At 37.4% G+C, this 15,602-nt stretch overlaps 1 protein-coding gene and 1 long non-coding RNA gene across 2 annotated transcripts; both read right to left on the reverse strand.

Moving 5' to 3' along the window:
* Window positions 1-1,357: 1,357 nt before the first annotated feature.
* Window positions 1,358-10,832, reverse strand: LOC125230563 (cap-specific mRNA (nucleoside-2'-O-)-methyltransferase 1). Its single transcript, XM_048135755.1, has 15 exons — window positions 10,652-10,832; window positions 8,787-8,859; window positions 8,606-8,707; window positions 7,962-8,476; window positions 7,726-7,866; window positions 7,375-7,645; window positions 7,055-7,251; window positions 6,438-6,621; window positions 5,130-5,358; window positions 4,705-4,819; window positions 3,890-4,139; window positions 3,326-3,426; window positions 2,738-2,853; window positions 1,835-2,076; window positions 1,358-1,638 (listed from the first exon to the last, which is right to left on the reverse strand). Exons 2-15 carry the CDS (start codon window positions 8,797-8,799, stop codon window positions 1,391-1,393), a joined length of 2,724 nt encoding a protein of 907 aa, XP_047991712.1. The 5' UTR covers window positions 8,800-8,859; window positions 10,652-10,832; the 3' UTR covers window positions 1,358-1,390.
* A 358-nt stretch (window positions 10,833-11,190) lies between these two features.
* On the reverse strand, window positions 11,191-12,160 carry LOC125230100. Its single transcript, XR_007177491.1, has 3 exons — window positions 12,084-12,160; window positions 11,923-11,998; window positions 11,191-11,222 (listed from the first exon to the last, which is right to left on the reverse strand). It is a non-coding gene; the product is annotated as an uncharacterized LOC125230100 (long non-coding RNA).
* Between the last annotated feature and the right edge of the window lie 3,442 nt (window positions 12,161-15,602).

Below are 15,602 nucleotides of genomic sequence, written 5' to 3' on the forward strand. Positions count from 1 at the left end.
ATATATTCTTGATATTACTATAATAATAATTGTTCATGTTATAAATACATAGGTTGTGTACCTTAGTGACCCATGGTCATAAAACTATTTTCTATACAGGTGGTGGCATATAATCCGGTGGAAGCTATCAGCTGTGCTGAGAGCTTATGGGCGAGAGAGCCACCGTGGTCATATCTTCAGCTCAAGGTATGAATCATTTCCTTCTCAGTGTAACCAACCTCTTATCTCAACAATGTTAGCGAAGCAGATGATGATGATTTGTTATATTACTAAAATGATGCACATGTCAGGTCAAAGGTAGAATTGTACCTCATTATTTAGGACTGAAATTGTCCTCATAAACTCACAAGCAAACGAGAGCTCAGGCAAGGAACTCATAGAAACGTTTTGTATCAGAGTCGATACACCTCTACTGACGCGTAAGTGGCCAATGTAAGTTGACCTATGCCGGCTCTGAATAAATTATAAATATGACTTATTTGTGGAATGTAATGCCGTCTGTTTTTAAATTTGAGCTTCTTGTTACCTTTCCACACCATTTCACACTACAGGTGGACATCTTTAAGGCATCAAAATACCCTTTTCCAATTTTTTTGTGCGAAAAACACGCGCTGCTTTCGGGTCTGTTACTTGGTCGATACTGATCGGGCACGGCGAGCGCCCGCGCTTATATCAGTGCAAATACTAGGAAGGCTGGCCACCGCGAGTCGTCTTGTAATAGATGTCTATAGGAGTTGGTCTGTGATTTCCGATCAATAACTCGGGCCCAATACCACAGATGTTTACAAAATGCCGCCATTCTAAATTCTTACGTACATTAAGAATCGGACCGCACGCGAACAGTCGACATTGAATTATATTGCGTCGCACGAAGGTTGTCACCACTGAATGGGCCGCCGGCATGTACTTGTAGCTCGGCGATAGAATCGCGGAGTGAGCCGCCCCTGCCAATACGTAACCAGCTACAAACAGGGAATTTTGTATTCCCGTTATGTAGCCAGTAACAAAACTTAGTTACCAAACGGTACGCTGGCCCAATACGTAACCGGCTACAAACCGGGAATCTTGATTCCCAATTTGTAGCCAGTTACAAAACTTAGTTACCAAACGGTACTACTCTGGCCCCATACGTAACCGACTACAAAATGGGAATCAGGATTCCCGGTTTGTAACCGGTTACAAAATTTTGGCTACCAAACGGTACTAAACCGTTCCTAGAGTTGTGTTTTATATGTTTGATATAACTTGGTTGCAAACCGAATGTTGACGTTGCGCCCTTGAAGAAGCTATACGATATCATCACTATATCGTGTCGTGTATATCCAATCCATAGGAAATGTAAGATAAACAGCATGCGTACAGGAACTTCATATTTAATTACATTATTAAATCATCTTTTAGTCTTATGTTCTATGAAGCCCTCCAACTGCGATCGAGTGAGACCTCTGTGCGGCAGTCCTTCAAAGATGGCGCACGCTGCCTCCTCCCAGTTCCACATAACGCGCTGCGTGTAAGCCTCGACTAAGTCCAGACCTGCCTCTTCTACGATATGGAAGAAGCTCAAAGGCTTTTTGTCCTTGCCGATTCCGAAGTAGTATTTTCGGCCGCATTTTTTTGAAATGTGCGCTTGCCATGGTTCTGAAATACGGACATGGTAAAGGGTTATTTTATTGGTTAATGACTAAGAACTAAAAATCTTACTTAACGATCTTATACAGTTTATACAAGTTAATAAGTAAACTAGGGTGTGTACCCTGTGTATGTATAAGGGTCTGCCATTTGTGTAAGTTTTCTTCAAAATCAGGCTTTTAAATTCGCCTAAAATCATACCCACCTCTTATCTCTTTAACGAAGAGCACAGATCCAACAACATGGAACATTTCCATATTAGTGATCCGGTCCGGTATGTCCATTGTCAGGGCTCTCCGGACCCGCTTCATGGCGCGGCACTCCAGGTTGTTGATGACGGTCGGGAAGTCCTCCATGTTGAACAGCCGTTTGCATTTGATCGGCAGCGCGTTGCTTTTATCGTAGGGCTTGTCAAGTGCCGCGCAGAATAAGCCGCACTGATGGATTCTAGAATGTGTTTTTACATTAGATTTTGAACTTTATCGTAAAAGTCATAATCATATCCCATATTCGTAAAAAAAACTTAAGCTCCCCATTACTTAAATTGTGTTTTTTACGCCCACTTGCACCAACCACTTAACTCAGGGTTAGTGGCCTGTCAATTGTCAAATTCCATATAAAATGATGGGTTAACCCTCCATTTTCGTTGGTGCAAGTGGCCCTTTAGCCCTTTGGCCCTTTAGCTCTACCTTATTGTCTTCATTAAGGTAGGAAATCATATGTAGCTTATGAATTAGAAGCATCACAAATCTGGCGAAACATAATAATACTAAATACTTTGTTAGCACCTCATTCACCAAAGTAAGTTAGTATAGATGAAGTGCGAAAAGATTTGCCTTCGTATTGTTACGGAAACGTACGAACGTGTCATGCTATTTCAGTCAGTCTCAGTACAAGATGTATTTACGGAAAAATACGAAGGAAACCCTTTTCGCATTACATCTGTACATAGTGCACCTACAGCCCCTACAGGCGTTTGAATACTACCATGGAGGTCATGAAACACACGTATGTAGGAGACAAAGGAAACGAAAAGCTACTGTTATGTACCTACCTATAATATTTTTGTCCTTAGGAAGAAGAAAACAAACAAGAATATAAAAGTTACCTTTCAGATAGAGGTAAATATGAGATATCAGTTCCTCCGAGCATCAAAGCATCGATCACGTGAAGAGCTTTGCTGAACATCTGATTGTTACCCAGTCCTCGGTACTCCTTCACAATCTAATCAAAATAAAATCACTTAGGACACATGTAAGTATTGTTAACACTCTAGGTATTAGAACATTCTGTCTTTAAAAACTTGAATAATCTCAAAAAATCGAAATAAGATGTCATATATTAAAGAAAAAATGACGAGCACCACCAGTGGTGAAGACCGGATTCGAACCGGCTTCTTTTAGCAATCCGGGCCAAACGCCATCACCCCTAGGCCACCTCGCCAGGCTCGAATAATCTCCTTAGGCTAAAGAGCTATCTAAATTTGAACTCTATTTTAAATCTATGTTGATGTACTGTCAACCCATTAAAATCCTAGGCCCCTCCAGAACCCTGTCGTATTGACACCGTGCTTTATTTGCTATAGAAATCAGTTTGACTTTTACTGCGAAAGGGTTCTACAGTGGCCTAGGCTTCAGATTAGTTGACTGTACAGTGAAGTAATTAGTATAACTGTTGACTTGCCTTATGAACTTACCTCTCCATAAAGTAATGTTTTAGCTGGCAAAGTAAGATGTAAATCAACTACGCTCTTCCATCCCGTCCCTTCTAGTTGATGTACTTGTTTGCCTCCACAGCCTGTAAATGAGTAACATCAATTTTATTTTATTTACAGCAGCTGTTTGACGACAGTTGCAAACATCTGCAAGGTTATGCGAACAGTATTTGAACATGACTCTAAGGGTCACTTGCACTAACGAAAATGGAGGGTTAAACCCACCATTTTATATGGAATTTGACAGTTGACAGCCCACTAACCCTGAGTTAAGTGGTTGGTGCAAGTGGGCCTAATACTATGTAATGACTAATGAGCATAAAAGCGTGTTCAGACTTTTTGTTCCAGTAACTGAACGCGACTGTACTTTCCGCGGAGCATAATTTGGGGTAATGTGAACTAGAAAATCAGTTTCATTTCGACACTGCTGAACCTGGATTCAAATATGTAGGTATATTGCTGGGTAGCAAAGTTGATATAATATACTTCAAATTACCATGGACAGTCAAAAGTACCTGAAGTTTTTTAAAGTCTTGTAAGTCTTACCTATAAAAAACCTCAAGTCCGGGCTATTTTTCCCATTGCTTAAAAAGTAAAAATGCCAGTCATAGACATTCTTAAAAGTATCTAGATCAGATGACTCCTCCAACAAATGTGGAGGTTTATTTAGCACTGCACTCTTGAACGCGTGCGAGCTGTGTGCCTCCTTTGGCCGTTTCTTCATCAAGGCCAGAATACTTGAGAGAGTTTCTTCAGGGCCCAGCCTCTCGGTCTGTGTCCGCAATTTGTCAGGCAACTGGGGAGAGAAATCGAACCTTAGACCATTTTATGATCTCTGTAGTTATGAATTTTATAACAGGTTAGTTTAGACACTGGAATTGCCACATATTTTTTTTCCTTGATTGAGGGATTTGTGAACTTAGTGCGTTTTCACATTATCCGATCCGATATCGGGTGTCGGAAGGAATTCAAAAGGAAAAATCAAAGATGGCGTCCTTAATGTATAGGACATTGGTCCTACATCCGATATCGGATCGGATAATGTAAAAACGCACTTAGGGTGAGTAGAGTTAAAAGTTTGACTCGTATATGAGATATACTAGACTAGTCTGTTCGAGACTAGTTTCGTTTGCCATGAGCTTAACTAGCGAAAGATATTAGCGTGTTGGCTACGTGATGCATATTTTTTTTTCTTTAGTGTGTTACTCTTTCATGACATTTTAGTATTACCTATAACTAATTTTAATGTGAACTTTGTTACATTTGAACACTTATGTTCGTGTAAGTGTGTAGATGAACGCGACTGTACAATATTTTTACATACAAATACCATAAATGAGCACAAAGTTTAACTTACTTACTTTCCATAATCTTAAACACTCCTCTCTGATTTCAGCTTGCGAAGTTTCCTTAAGTTCTTTGTTCTTACTGAACTCTGCTATTTTAAGCAAGTTTTTAATTTGCTTTTCACCAATGCTGTAGACAAAGAAAAAGGCATTATACATGGTATCTCGTATTATGAATAAGTTTGCAAAAAATGCACTTTTGGCGCTAGTACCTCTAAGCTATCATAATCATCACCTGAGACCCTCAAACAAATTTAAGTAGAGTCCCAGGATGCCAGCATGTATTGCCTGTTTAAGGGCTAATTTAGACGGTACGATCAAATACCCCAATCTAATGAAACATGCATGCAAAATCTCACACCTTGTAAATGGGCCCTTACCAAGAAAGGGCTCAGTAATAAAAATCGGATTTTATGCAATGTCGACCAGTCAAAACTTACAGGCAATTACTTTTAAACATGTACTCATAGAATCCAGTGTCTTCCTGTAAAATATTAAGTGGCACCAGGTCCATCACGTCGTCGCCGCCGCGGTCACGGCCGTCCCACAAGATGGAGTTCACGTTATACAGGTGCTGCTCCGCTGACTCCGTGCCCAGACGCTTCCATAGACAGATTAGATATCTTTCGGAGTTCGCTGGTCGTGACGTCACAGGTTTGTGGATGCATACTACAACAAGAATGCAATTATTTTGAATCTAGATTTATTCAAAATAACGGGAGGTCGACTAAAACATAAAGATACTCATTCGTCAAGTCATTACAGTCTATATTTATGACAAATCGACGGTGAAGTAACAAGAACTCCTAAGTACAGGTCGATTACAAAGATATGTATAACTTTTTCACCTTATTACAATGCAATAAGGTGAAAAAGTGGATACATATCTCTGTAGTTGACTGTACTTAGGAGTTCTTGTTACTTCGCCGTCGAAATATAAGATACTTGTTTATCTGATCAAAGTCTTGTCTTTTATAGAGGTGTGCAATTAAGATGATATGTATTGTATCTTCAAACATTTAGAAAATTTTCATTGGATTATTTAACTTTTTCTTATCTTATACTTTTAAACGAGCAATTCTTGTATATTTATTTATTTATTTATTTATATATATATTTATTTACACTGACGATCTCGGAAACCGCTCTAACGATTTCGCAGAAATTTGTTATATGGGGGTTTTTGGGGGTGAAAAATCGGTCTAACTTATCCTTAGGTCCCGGAAAACGCGAATTTTCGAGTTTTCATGCGTTTTTCTTCGCGCGCCATCTCGTGTGCAGTAGTTGTACTGTTAAGACAGAATTCTTTCGGTCGATGTAAGTACTATTTATTGCAAACACTAGATGGCGACACAGGTCAAGGCTAAAATGAATAGAAAATACACTATTTGAGTTTTTGTGGCGAAATGCGCGCCATCTCGTGTGGAGTAGTTGTGTTGTTAAGGCTGAGAATTCTTTCGCTCGATGTAGGTACTATTCATTTTTGAACTAGATGGCGACACATGTCAAGGATACGAAACAGAACCGAGCGAAGCTCGGTTGCCCAGATATGATATCTTATGTCTTCTATTTCTCCTCTGCTAACTCTTATTTTAATATTTTTGGAAAACATGATCCTTATTTGTAACTCTGGCCTACTGCCTGGTTTTGGGCAACCTCATAAGACAATATTAGTATATACTGTTTGTTTAGATTCTCATATCTAGAAGGACTATGCCTAGGACAAAAAATAATATGATATTACAAACCTTTATCAAAACATCTGTACATAATGTAAATCAAACCCACACTAAAGGGTGTAAACACATCAAATAGTTTAACAACAAAATGGCCACCGGTTCTTACAAGCATCAATGCCGCAAGACACTGACATAGATATAGCTGCTTGGACAAGATTTCTTGAATATTCTCTTGGCCTTCCACTGAAAACCCCTGTAACAATTAGACACAATTAAAGACTAACCCCCTTATTCATAAACGTACACAAAAGTTATCAAGCCGATAAAGTTTGTTTGTCCCTTTCCGACGTATTGGTGTGATAGAAAGGGACAAACGAACTTTATCGGCTTGATAACTTTTGTGTACGTTTATGAATAAGGGGGTAACTATTTATAAACGCTCAGTAGAGTTATCAAGCCAATAAAGTTTGTTTGTCCCTTTTTGACATATGGGTGTGATAAAAAGGTACAGACAAACTTTATCGGCTTGATAACTTTAGAGAACATTTATGAATAAGGATAAGGACGTAAGATTATGTGGGCTGACCAAGAATAAACTTTATTTTTAAGTTTTACTCAAGAGTTAGGAAATATTCATATTTAAATTTAATATCTAAAAAGTATTACATATTTATTTTACTACTTACACCATCAGCCATTAGAAAGTGGACTCCTTTGTCATCAGTTTGTTTCAGCACATAGTCTTTCAGTGCTGTTAAATTTTCAGGATTGAAAACATTACCATCATTTTCCACTCCATAATAAGGATTGAAGGTCTCAGGTGTACCAGCATGAAAGTCTGACAACTTGAAGTCATTACCACCTTTTAGAGTGAAACCAAATCCTGCAAAACAACATATCATTAGGAAAAAAGTTATAAATGAAAGACATACAGTTACAAAGTTCTGATCAGTCAATCATACGAAATAAGTTCAAGTACAAGAAAAAAAAAGTGATTTCAACTGACCTTTAGCCTTCCACCCTTTTCTGTACAGAACATATTCTGAGAAACCTCCAGGGCCAGCACAGACATCAGCAAAATATAACAACTCCCTGTCTAGAGCTGGTTTTCCTGTTTGAGTCTTAGGTTCAGTAAACATAAAGTCAAAAAGAGCATCTATGTTAGCCATTTTTACAGCAGCTCTATTCAAAAATATAACTGAACCTATAGTTTCATAAGGATTGCTGCGAAATCTTGCATTTCTGAGATCTTCATCATCCAATGTATCAAATATTGTCTGTGAAGTTGTATTTTATTTTGAGAAGGCTATCACAAATATGCATTAACATAAAATCACATTGTAATTAATTTTTATACCTTTGCATTCAGGACACCAGCTAATATTTGGGGATCTACAAATTCAGTTTCGTCCTCAATAGTAAGTTTTTTAGGTCCTTTTTGAAGCCATTCTTCCAATAAATCACCAGACAATGGTTCTGCTCCCGGAGGCATCCATATCTAGAAAAAAATATTATTTAACATTAGTTAAATTGATTAGTCTACAATCCCATTTCTTAATTACAATGTTCAGTTGAAAAACTAAGGAATCTTACCACTTTTTCTTTTGCTTCAGGTTTAGCATCATCTGGTGACCATTTAAAATCTCTCGGAACACTGCCCACAGTAGATGACTTCAGACCCAAGCCCCTCCTGCCTTTCTGAGTTGATGCTTCCACAGGTTCCGTGCGACCATGCTCAAACTTACCCAAACCCTTTCCTGCTTTATATCCCATGTTATTCATCATGTGTTTGATTTTGTCAGAAAACCCTCCCTTAGAATTATGGGATGGATTGGAAGAGTTTGAATTTTTAGCAACATTGTCAGTATCCTGGAAACTAGCTCGACGTGAACCGTCCTCAGCCTCCTCATCAAAACTGGTTCGGTAATCATCATAATGGTCACTTGGAGAAGAACAATTTTCACTGAGGCTACTGCGGCTCAGCCTTATATCATTATGAGGGCTCTGTTCTATGTAACTTAAACTTTTATTTGAACTGTTGGGTATATTAGTCCCGAAGCCGGTGCGTGCCCCATCGGCTGGTTCATCATCAGATTCTTCTTGAAGAACTGAAAGATAAAGATATGAAAATTAATTAGCTACATAAATGCAATTCCAGTTAAGTTTAATTACTTCTATCCAAACAATTTCTACAGTATATGTAACTATATGTTCAGTAAGTAATATCATCTACTAACTTGATCCCTGGGAAGTTGTAGAAGATGCACCGTATGTATCCGCTCTAGGCCGCTTTGCCGGAACGGAACTCTCATCGCTGCTGGACTCATCGTCTGATGGATCTAGAATAATAATTGTTGCTTAAGTACCACAATAAATTGTAAGTTAACTGTATCAAACATCAACAAAATGTATATTTACCTGAGAGACTCATGTTGTACGAAGTGTTTGGTTGAAACTACAACGTAATTTCTTGATTGATACACTACCAGTATTGTATACTGTGTGTGTGTGGATTGAGTGAGCACCTTCCGAAAATAAAAAAAAATATGCTGATCATTTAGTAAAAGTTCTAAAACAATTGTAAAACGAATCTCTGAATTTGTAAAAAGATAAATCAAAAGATACAGCCATTAACATGTGCTCACTCAGTTCTCACAAACTACCAACGAAAACAGTGAATATATTCATTTAACATATAATATTTATATACTAACATTTAGTAAAAAATAGGCCAACCTACCTCTATAAATATTAGATCACCTAGTGACGTATTAAATTTTTTACAAATAGTTTCTTATGCTCACTCAATCCACACACTTTTGAAAAGCCGAATTTTGATAAAAAACATAAGATTTAGACGGCTATTATATGTGTATAGTTTAGTAAAAGTGAAATGGGAATTTGTAAAATACAAAACGAACCACTAACGTGTCAGGTTTTTTTATAATAAATTTTTGTAAGTGCTCACTCAGTCCACACGTTTTGAGAAAGTTAAAAATGTAAATATCTTACGATTTGTAGCACCTAAGACACTCGAAAGTACTTCAACATTTAGTAAAAATTTTTACTAAATATCCACCATCTAATATTTTATATTCGTTGTCTGGTTTTAAAGATATTCAGACATAACTTTTCTCATACAAATGTATCAAGCAGGGTGACCACACTATGTCGGCTCCTGATTTTCCCCACCTTCCCATTGTCATATTGAGATTGGGGAGTTTCGTTCAATTTTGATAATAGTTTACCGGATTTGTAAGTGGGAGCGAGAAAAGAATAACTATTTCTCGCTCCCACTTACAAATCCGGTACGCTCATCTGTTAGCGCGATTAGATTACCAGGTTCTGGTTTCTTACTAGTGAAGTATTATATTCTTTGTTTCTTACCAATTATCATTCATGTCCTTTTTAATGCATGCATGTCGATATGGTTATTATCCTGACGTCGATAAAAATTACACAATACACATCATCACTAGGCCAAGAACATAACCTAAAAACAGTTTGCAGATGGATAATTAATATGGTATTAGTTTAATATTATCAAAATTAAACGAACGAAACTCCCCAATCTCAATATGACAATGGGAAGGTGGGGAAAATCAGGAGCCGACATAGTGTGGTCACCCTACTTGATACATTTGTATGAGAAAAGTTATGTCTGAATATCTTTAAAACTAGACAACGAATATAAAATATTAGATGGTGGATATTTAGTAAAAATTTTTACTAAATGTTGAAGTACTTTCGAGTGTCTTAGGTGCTACAAATCGTAAGATATTTACATTTTTAACTTTCTCAAAACGTGTGGACTGAGTGAGCACTTACAAAAATTTATTATAAAAAACCTGACACGTTAGTGGTTCGTTTTGTATTTTACAAATTCCCATTTCACTTTTACTAAACTATACACATATAATAGCGGTCTAAATCTTATGTTTTTCATCAAAATTCAGCTTTTCAAAAGTGTGTGGATTGAGTGAGCATAAGAAACTATTTGTAAAAAATTTAATACGTCACTAGGTGATCTAATATTTATAGAGGTAGGTTGGCCTATTTTTTACTAAATGTTAGTATATAAATATTATATGTTAAATGAATATATTCACTGTTTTCGTTGGTAGTTTGTGAGAACTGAGTGAGCACATGTTAATGGCTGTATCTTTTGATTTATCTTTTTACAAATTCAGAGATTCGTTTTACAATTGTTTTAGAACTTTTACTAAATGATCAGCATATTTTTTTTTATTTTCGGAAGGTGCTCACTCAATCCACACACACACTTGTATACTGCACTACTGCACACACAGACACCAAATGATAAAAGTGATAATATTCAGATTAAACTTCCTTTGGAGTAATACTATCAGTAAAAATTTGCTGCATAGCGGCGCACACAGTAAAATACATGAACATTTATTTCAAGAGGGGAAATTACCCGAACTAAAACGAATGTCAAATGTAAGGAGTGATCAGAAACCCCATGCAGAAAGATTATGCTATTATGAATAGGTATAAAAAATTAAAATATCTAATACCCCAAATCAAGAAACTTACTAAGTTATGTTAAATGTATATTTTATATATCTTTGTTTAGATTTTAATTGTTATAAAGTAATTTTTAGAAATTATTTAGGTCTTGGTTTCAAAATGCATGTTATTTGACAGTTCCCGAGAACTCTATTTTTTAAAGGCGTGTTTACACGAAGTGAATAAAGCTAGGAACATACTACGCGGACGTCCGTCGTAAATCGACCGCGGACGGGAATCTGGACAATGGAAATACACATAACCATGCATGCATAATATGCAGCAGTTTCCGTCTGGTTTCTAGAGTTTGAAGACCAACCATTCCTGTTACGAATAGAGATGGATACATATATGGGTAATATCCGTACAGTCGTTTGTAAATGTGCCTACAGAACTTCCTCTGCACTCTTTCTAGTGACTTGCCAATAACTTTTGGGAATACTGGTGTGAGTAGATAGATAAAAAACCTTTAACACAATTATCAGAAGTGAATACTTCACAGAATCACAGAGAACCTCCTATAGAGTGGCAGTCTTGTATATTTGGATCGCGATACGAGTCACCAGTGTTTGGGGTGCGAGGAGCGGGCGGGGAATGTGTTAAGCGCGCTGTGATTGGCCGTTTCAAGGACGGCGGGCAGTCGCGCCAGATGAAAAGGGACAGAAGTATGACTGTCCCTCTACTGACGCGTAAGTGGCCAATGTAAGTTGACCTATGCCGGCTCTGAATAAATTATAAATATGACTTATTTGTGGAATGTAATGCCGTCTGTTTTTAAATTTGAGCTTCTTGTTACCTTTCCACACCATTTCACACTACAGGTGGACATCTTTAAGGCATCAAAATACCCTTTTCCAATTTTTTTGTGCGAAAAACACGCGCTGCTTTCGGGTTTGTTACTTGATCGATACTGATCGGGCACGGCGAGCGCCCGCGCTTATATCAGTGCAAATACTAGGAAGGCTGGCGACCGCGAGTCGTCTTGTAATAGATGTCTATAGGGGTTGGTCTGTGGAATACTTACAATCTTTCCTCAAAGCTCTTCGCTCCATCCATTTACCGCAATGATGGCAATGTTTGCCAAAGCAGACCAGATTTGGCTATGAAAAAACATACGTCTATATATTATAATCCTTAAAAAATATATGTTTTACTATAATAGAAAGTAATATTGCAAATACTTACAATTTTTGGCATTGTATGACCATTTCAATTTTCAAATAAAACCTTAGATCTATATATAGGGACCCGACATGTTGTTCTATGCCATAGATTTATATATATTAAGCTAGATTGAGTTGTTAAGCCAAAAACTTTTACTAGTCTGACAAGAACGCCTTTCTGCACCGGTGATAAAGTTCAATTTAGTATGGCAAACAAGTGTGAGCTCAGTCCCTATTGTACCATGTTTAGCGGCCCAAATGTCATTGTCAGTGAGTTCCAAAGACAGGGGACAGCGGAATCACATTTTTTGCCATCAGTGGCGTAGCGAGGGGGGGTGTGGAAAGGTAACCGGGGGGGGGGGGCATGCCCCGGGCGGCACATGACAGGGGGCGGCAAAATCGGCAATTAAAAATTATAAGTAACATACATAGAGACAGAGTCGCACCATAAGTGTTCCTTTGTATCTTTTTGTTACGGAACCTAATAAATAAAATTGTTAATTATGAGACCAACATTTTTCAAATCGCGCTGAGAAACGCGCCAATTCTCTGTTTTGTGCTGGCGCCGAATGCACCACGGCGGCTGCGAGGGACGCGGGGCGGGGCGCGAGCGGCCGCACGCTGCCGAGCAGCCGCCGAGCTTCCACGATCTATAGGCGAATGTTCGAAAAAGTATGGCAGCTATATTATTACACGATAAAACACCTTATCGTCATACTGTTAAGCCTTACTTTGTAATGAATGGAGTTTTACATTTTTGTACTTACGACAGATGAATACTTGAGTTGAGCAAACAAAATTCGTCATTTTGTTCCGAAGTTTCGATTTTAAAAACTGCAATTAGTGCTAAGTTTAATTATAATAGGAAAATATTACATTTGATTTGTGGATTGATATTCAATTCACTTATTGTCAAATTGGGTAAGTGTCTATTTTAAGTATTTTTGAATTTGAATTGAATGTTGAATAGTTTTGTTCCAAGTTTGAAATATTTCTCGTATGTTATGTGAGTAAGTAAACAATAATACTTTAGCTTTGTGCTAAGGCCACCGAGTAATATTAGACGGTCAACCAAATTTTAGCACTAAAAAAACCGGCCAAGTGCGAGTCGGACTCGCCCACCGAGGGTTCCGTACAAACTTTCAATAGTTGAATCATCAAATGTTATTCATATAACTACAAACTTGACTAAATCCCTCAAGACAATTCCCACATAAGTAATATTTGAATATATACAATTTTATTGTTAGACAACGTCCAAAGAAAATCACAACTCGACTTCAATAGTTTACGACATGTAAGGACGCTCCTGAAGCGACCTCATTATATCAGGATAAATGCGACGTAGGAAATGAGCGTTCAACGTACAGCGATATCTTTCGGCAAATTAAGTAAATAATGTGTGCGAGCTATATGGAGGATGATTTTTATGGGATAAATTGTTTAGAACCGATTTTAACCATTTTTCCTCTCTTTGAAAGCAAAAACTTTCATTTTTATTCTGTAAAAAATACAGGTACAATAAACACCCGCAAGAGTGTTCAAATTGAAAATGTAAATCTGGAAGGATTTTTTATAAAGTAAAAAAAAAGTTCATTTTTTTTCAAAAACATTTTTTTTTTCACAACAAAAAAATTATGAAAAAAATAGTTTTGATATGTATAGTTTGAGTTTTTTCTAACGATACCCCACTTGCTCGAGTAAATTTGAAATTTATAGTTTTCCCCCTTTTATTTTGGCCATTTTCTGTAATTAATATTAATACATTTAAAAAAATATACTTTCAATTTGTAGAGATTAACGTTCTCGAGATATTAAATAGTGTGACAGACAGACAGACAGACGGACAGAGTCGCACCATATAAGGGCCTTTTATTTGTACCTTTTTGGTAAGGAACCCTAAAAAGGCGCGAAATTTAAATTTTCTATGAGAATTTAACCTTCGCCCCTATATTTTCAATATTTTTTTGAAGTGTTAGAATATGGTTCGTCGATGATTCCGCCAACGCCAAGGTTTAGGAAGGCACGCGTTTCAAGAAATTAACTAGCCGCTGAGCAGTCTATTTTTAAATTTGCCGTTTGTTAGTACCAAGATTTGGTTGACCGTCTTCTTTAGTAGGAACAAAAGACAAAAGCTATTGGTTTGGATTACCTCAAAAAGGAAAAACGGATCCCTATAGGATCACTCGTGCGTCTGTCTGTCCGTCTGTCACAGCCAATTTTCTCCAAAACTACTGAACCGATTAACTTGAAATTTGGCACACATATGTCCGGTGACCCAAGGACGGACAAGCAATTTAAATTAAGAAAATTTAATTGTAGGGGTCACTTTTGGTTGGTAAAAATGAAAATTAAAAATTAAAGTTTTTTAAACTCTATTGTGTTACATATCAAATGAAAAAGCTTTTTATAAGTATTTCAAAAATATTTTCTCAAATAATTATAAGTCAAGTAATTTTTAAGTAATTTAAGAAAATAGGTAAAAAATTCACAGAAAAAATACACGAGAAACCCTTCAATCTATGGATTACACAGGAAAGCCTATTATAAATCTACAGTCAAGCGTAAGTCAGACTTAAAAGAAAGAAAACTCAAATTTCACTCTCTGCCGCTGAAAGGAGTTACCAAATCTCTTGAAATCTACCTAAATTATTCTCAAAAATGATTTAAGTGCCTTCAAAAAACGAAGCCCCTTCTTGTGGTGTACGGAGCCCTTACAACGATAGCACAACTCGCACTTATAATGACCAAATAATCTACATATGTTGATCATAAGAGGGGCGGCATATCGGCAAAATTGGTGATTGGCCCCGGGCGGCAATCATAGACGCTACGCGGCTGGGTATTACATTCCACAAATAAGTCATATTTATAATTTATTCAGAGCCGGCATAGGTCAACTTACACTGGTTACTTACGCGACTCCCTTTTCATCTGGCGCGACTTCCTGCCGTCCTTGAAACGACCAATCGCAGCGCACTAAACACATTCCCCTCCCGCTCCTCGCGCCCCAAGCACTGGTGATTTGTAGCGCGCACAAAATTTACAATATTGGCACTCTATAGGAGGTTCTCTGTGGTCTCAAAACTTGCAGCAATAACTTGCTGGTCTAAACTCAGCTTAACGAGAACAACACACGGGCGCGCCATCTGTCCCAGCTGTGGTGCTTTACTCAGGCCACACGCTATAACCACAGAATATATAATAGTACAAGTACAGAAGGCCCACTGCTTTGATATTCACGAAATGCCGCCTTTTAAATACCTACAAAATTCTTACAAAGAAACGAGCCGCACGTGCGCGGCGTCCCGTGATAGGGTTACCAATGGATTCAAACGAATTAATACTCACATAAAATGTTATACTTTATATTCAAGTCTTGGGTACTAGTAGAGGAGTGGAATGAGAATTTGTATGGGGGGGGTCATAATAATTCCCACAGAACCGAAGTTTGTTTTTTTTAGTTCTTTGTGTGTGTCTTTTTGACATACTAAAAATATAGTAAAATATATTTTTCTACTCCCGAACTGTTATTCGTCAT

The sequence above is a fragment of the Leguminivora glycinivorella genome, chromosome 10, assembly GCF_023078275.1.
Source record: "Leguminivora glycinivorella isolate SPB_JAAS2020 chromosome 10, LegGlyc_1.1, whole genome shotgun sequence".
Classification (NCBI taxonomy): domain Eukaryota; kingdom Metazoa; phylum Arthropoda; class Insecta; order Lepidoptera; family Tortricidae; genus Leguminivora; species Leguminivora glycinivorella.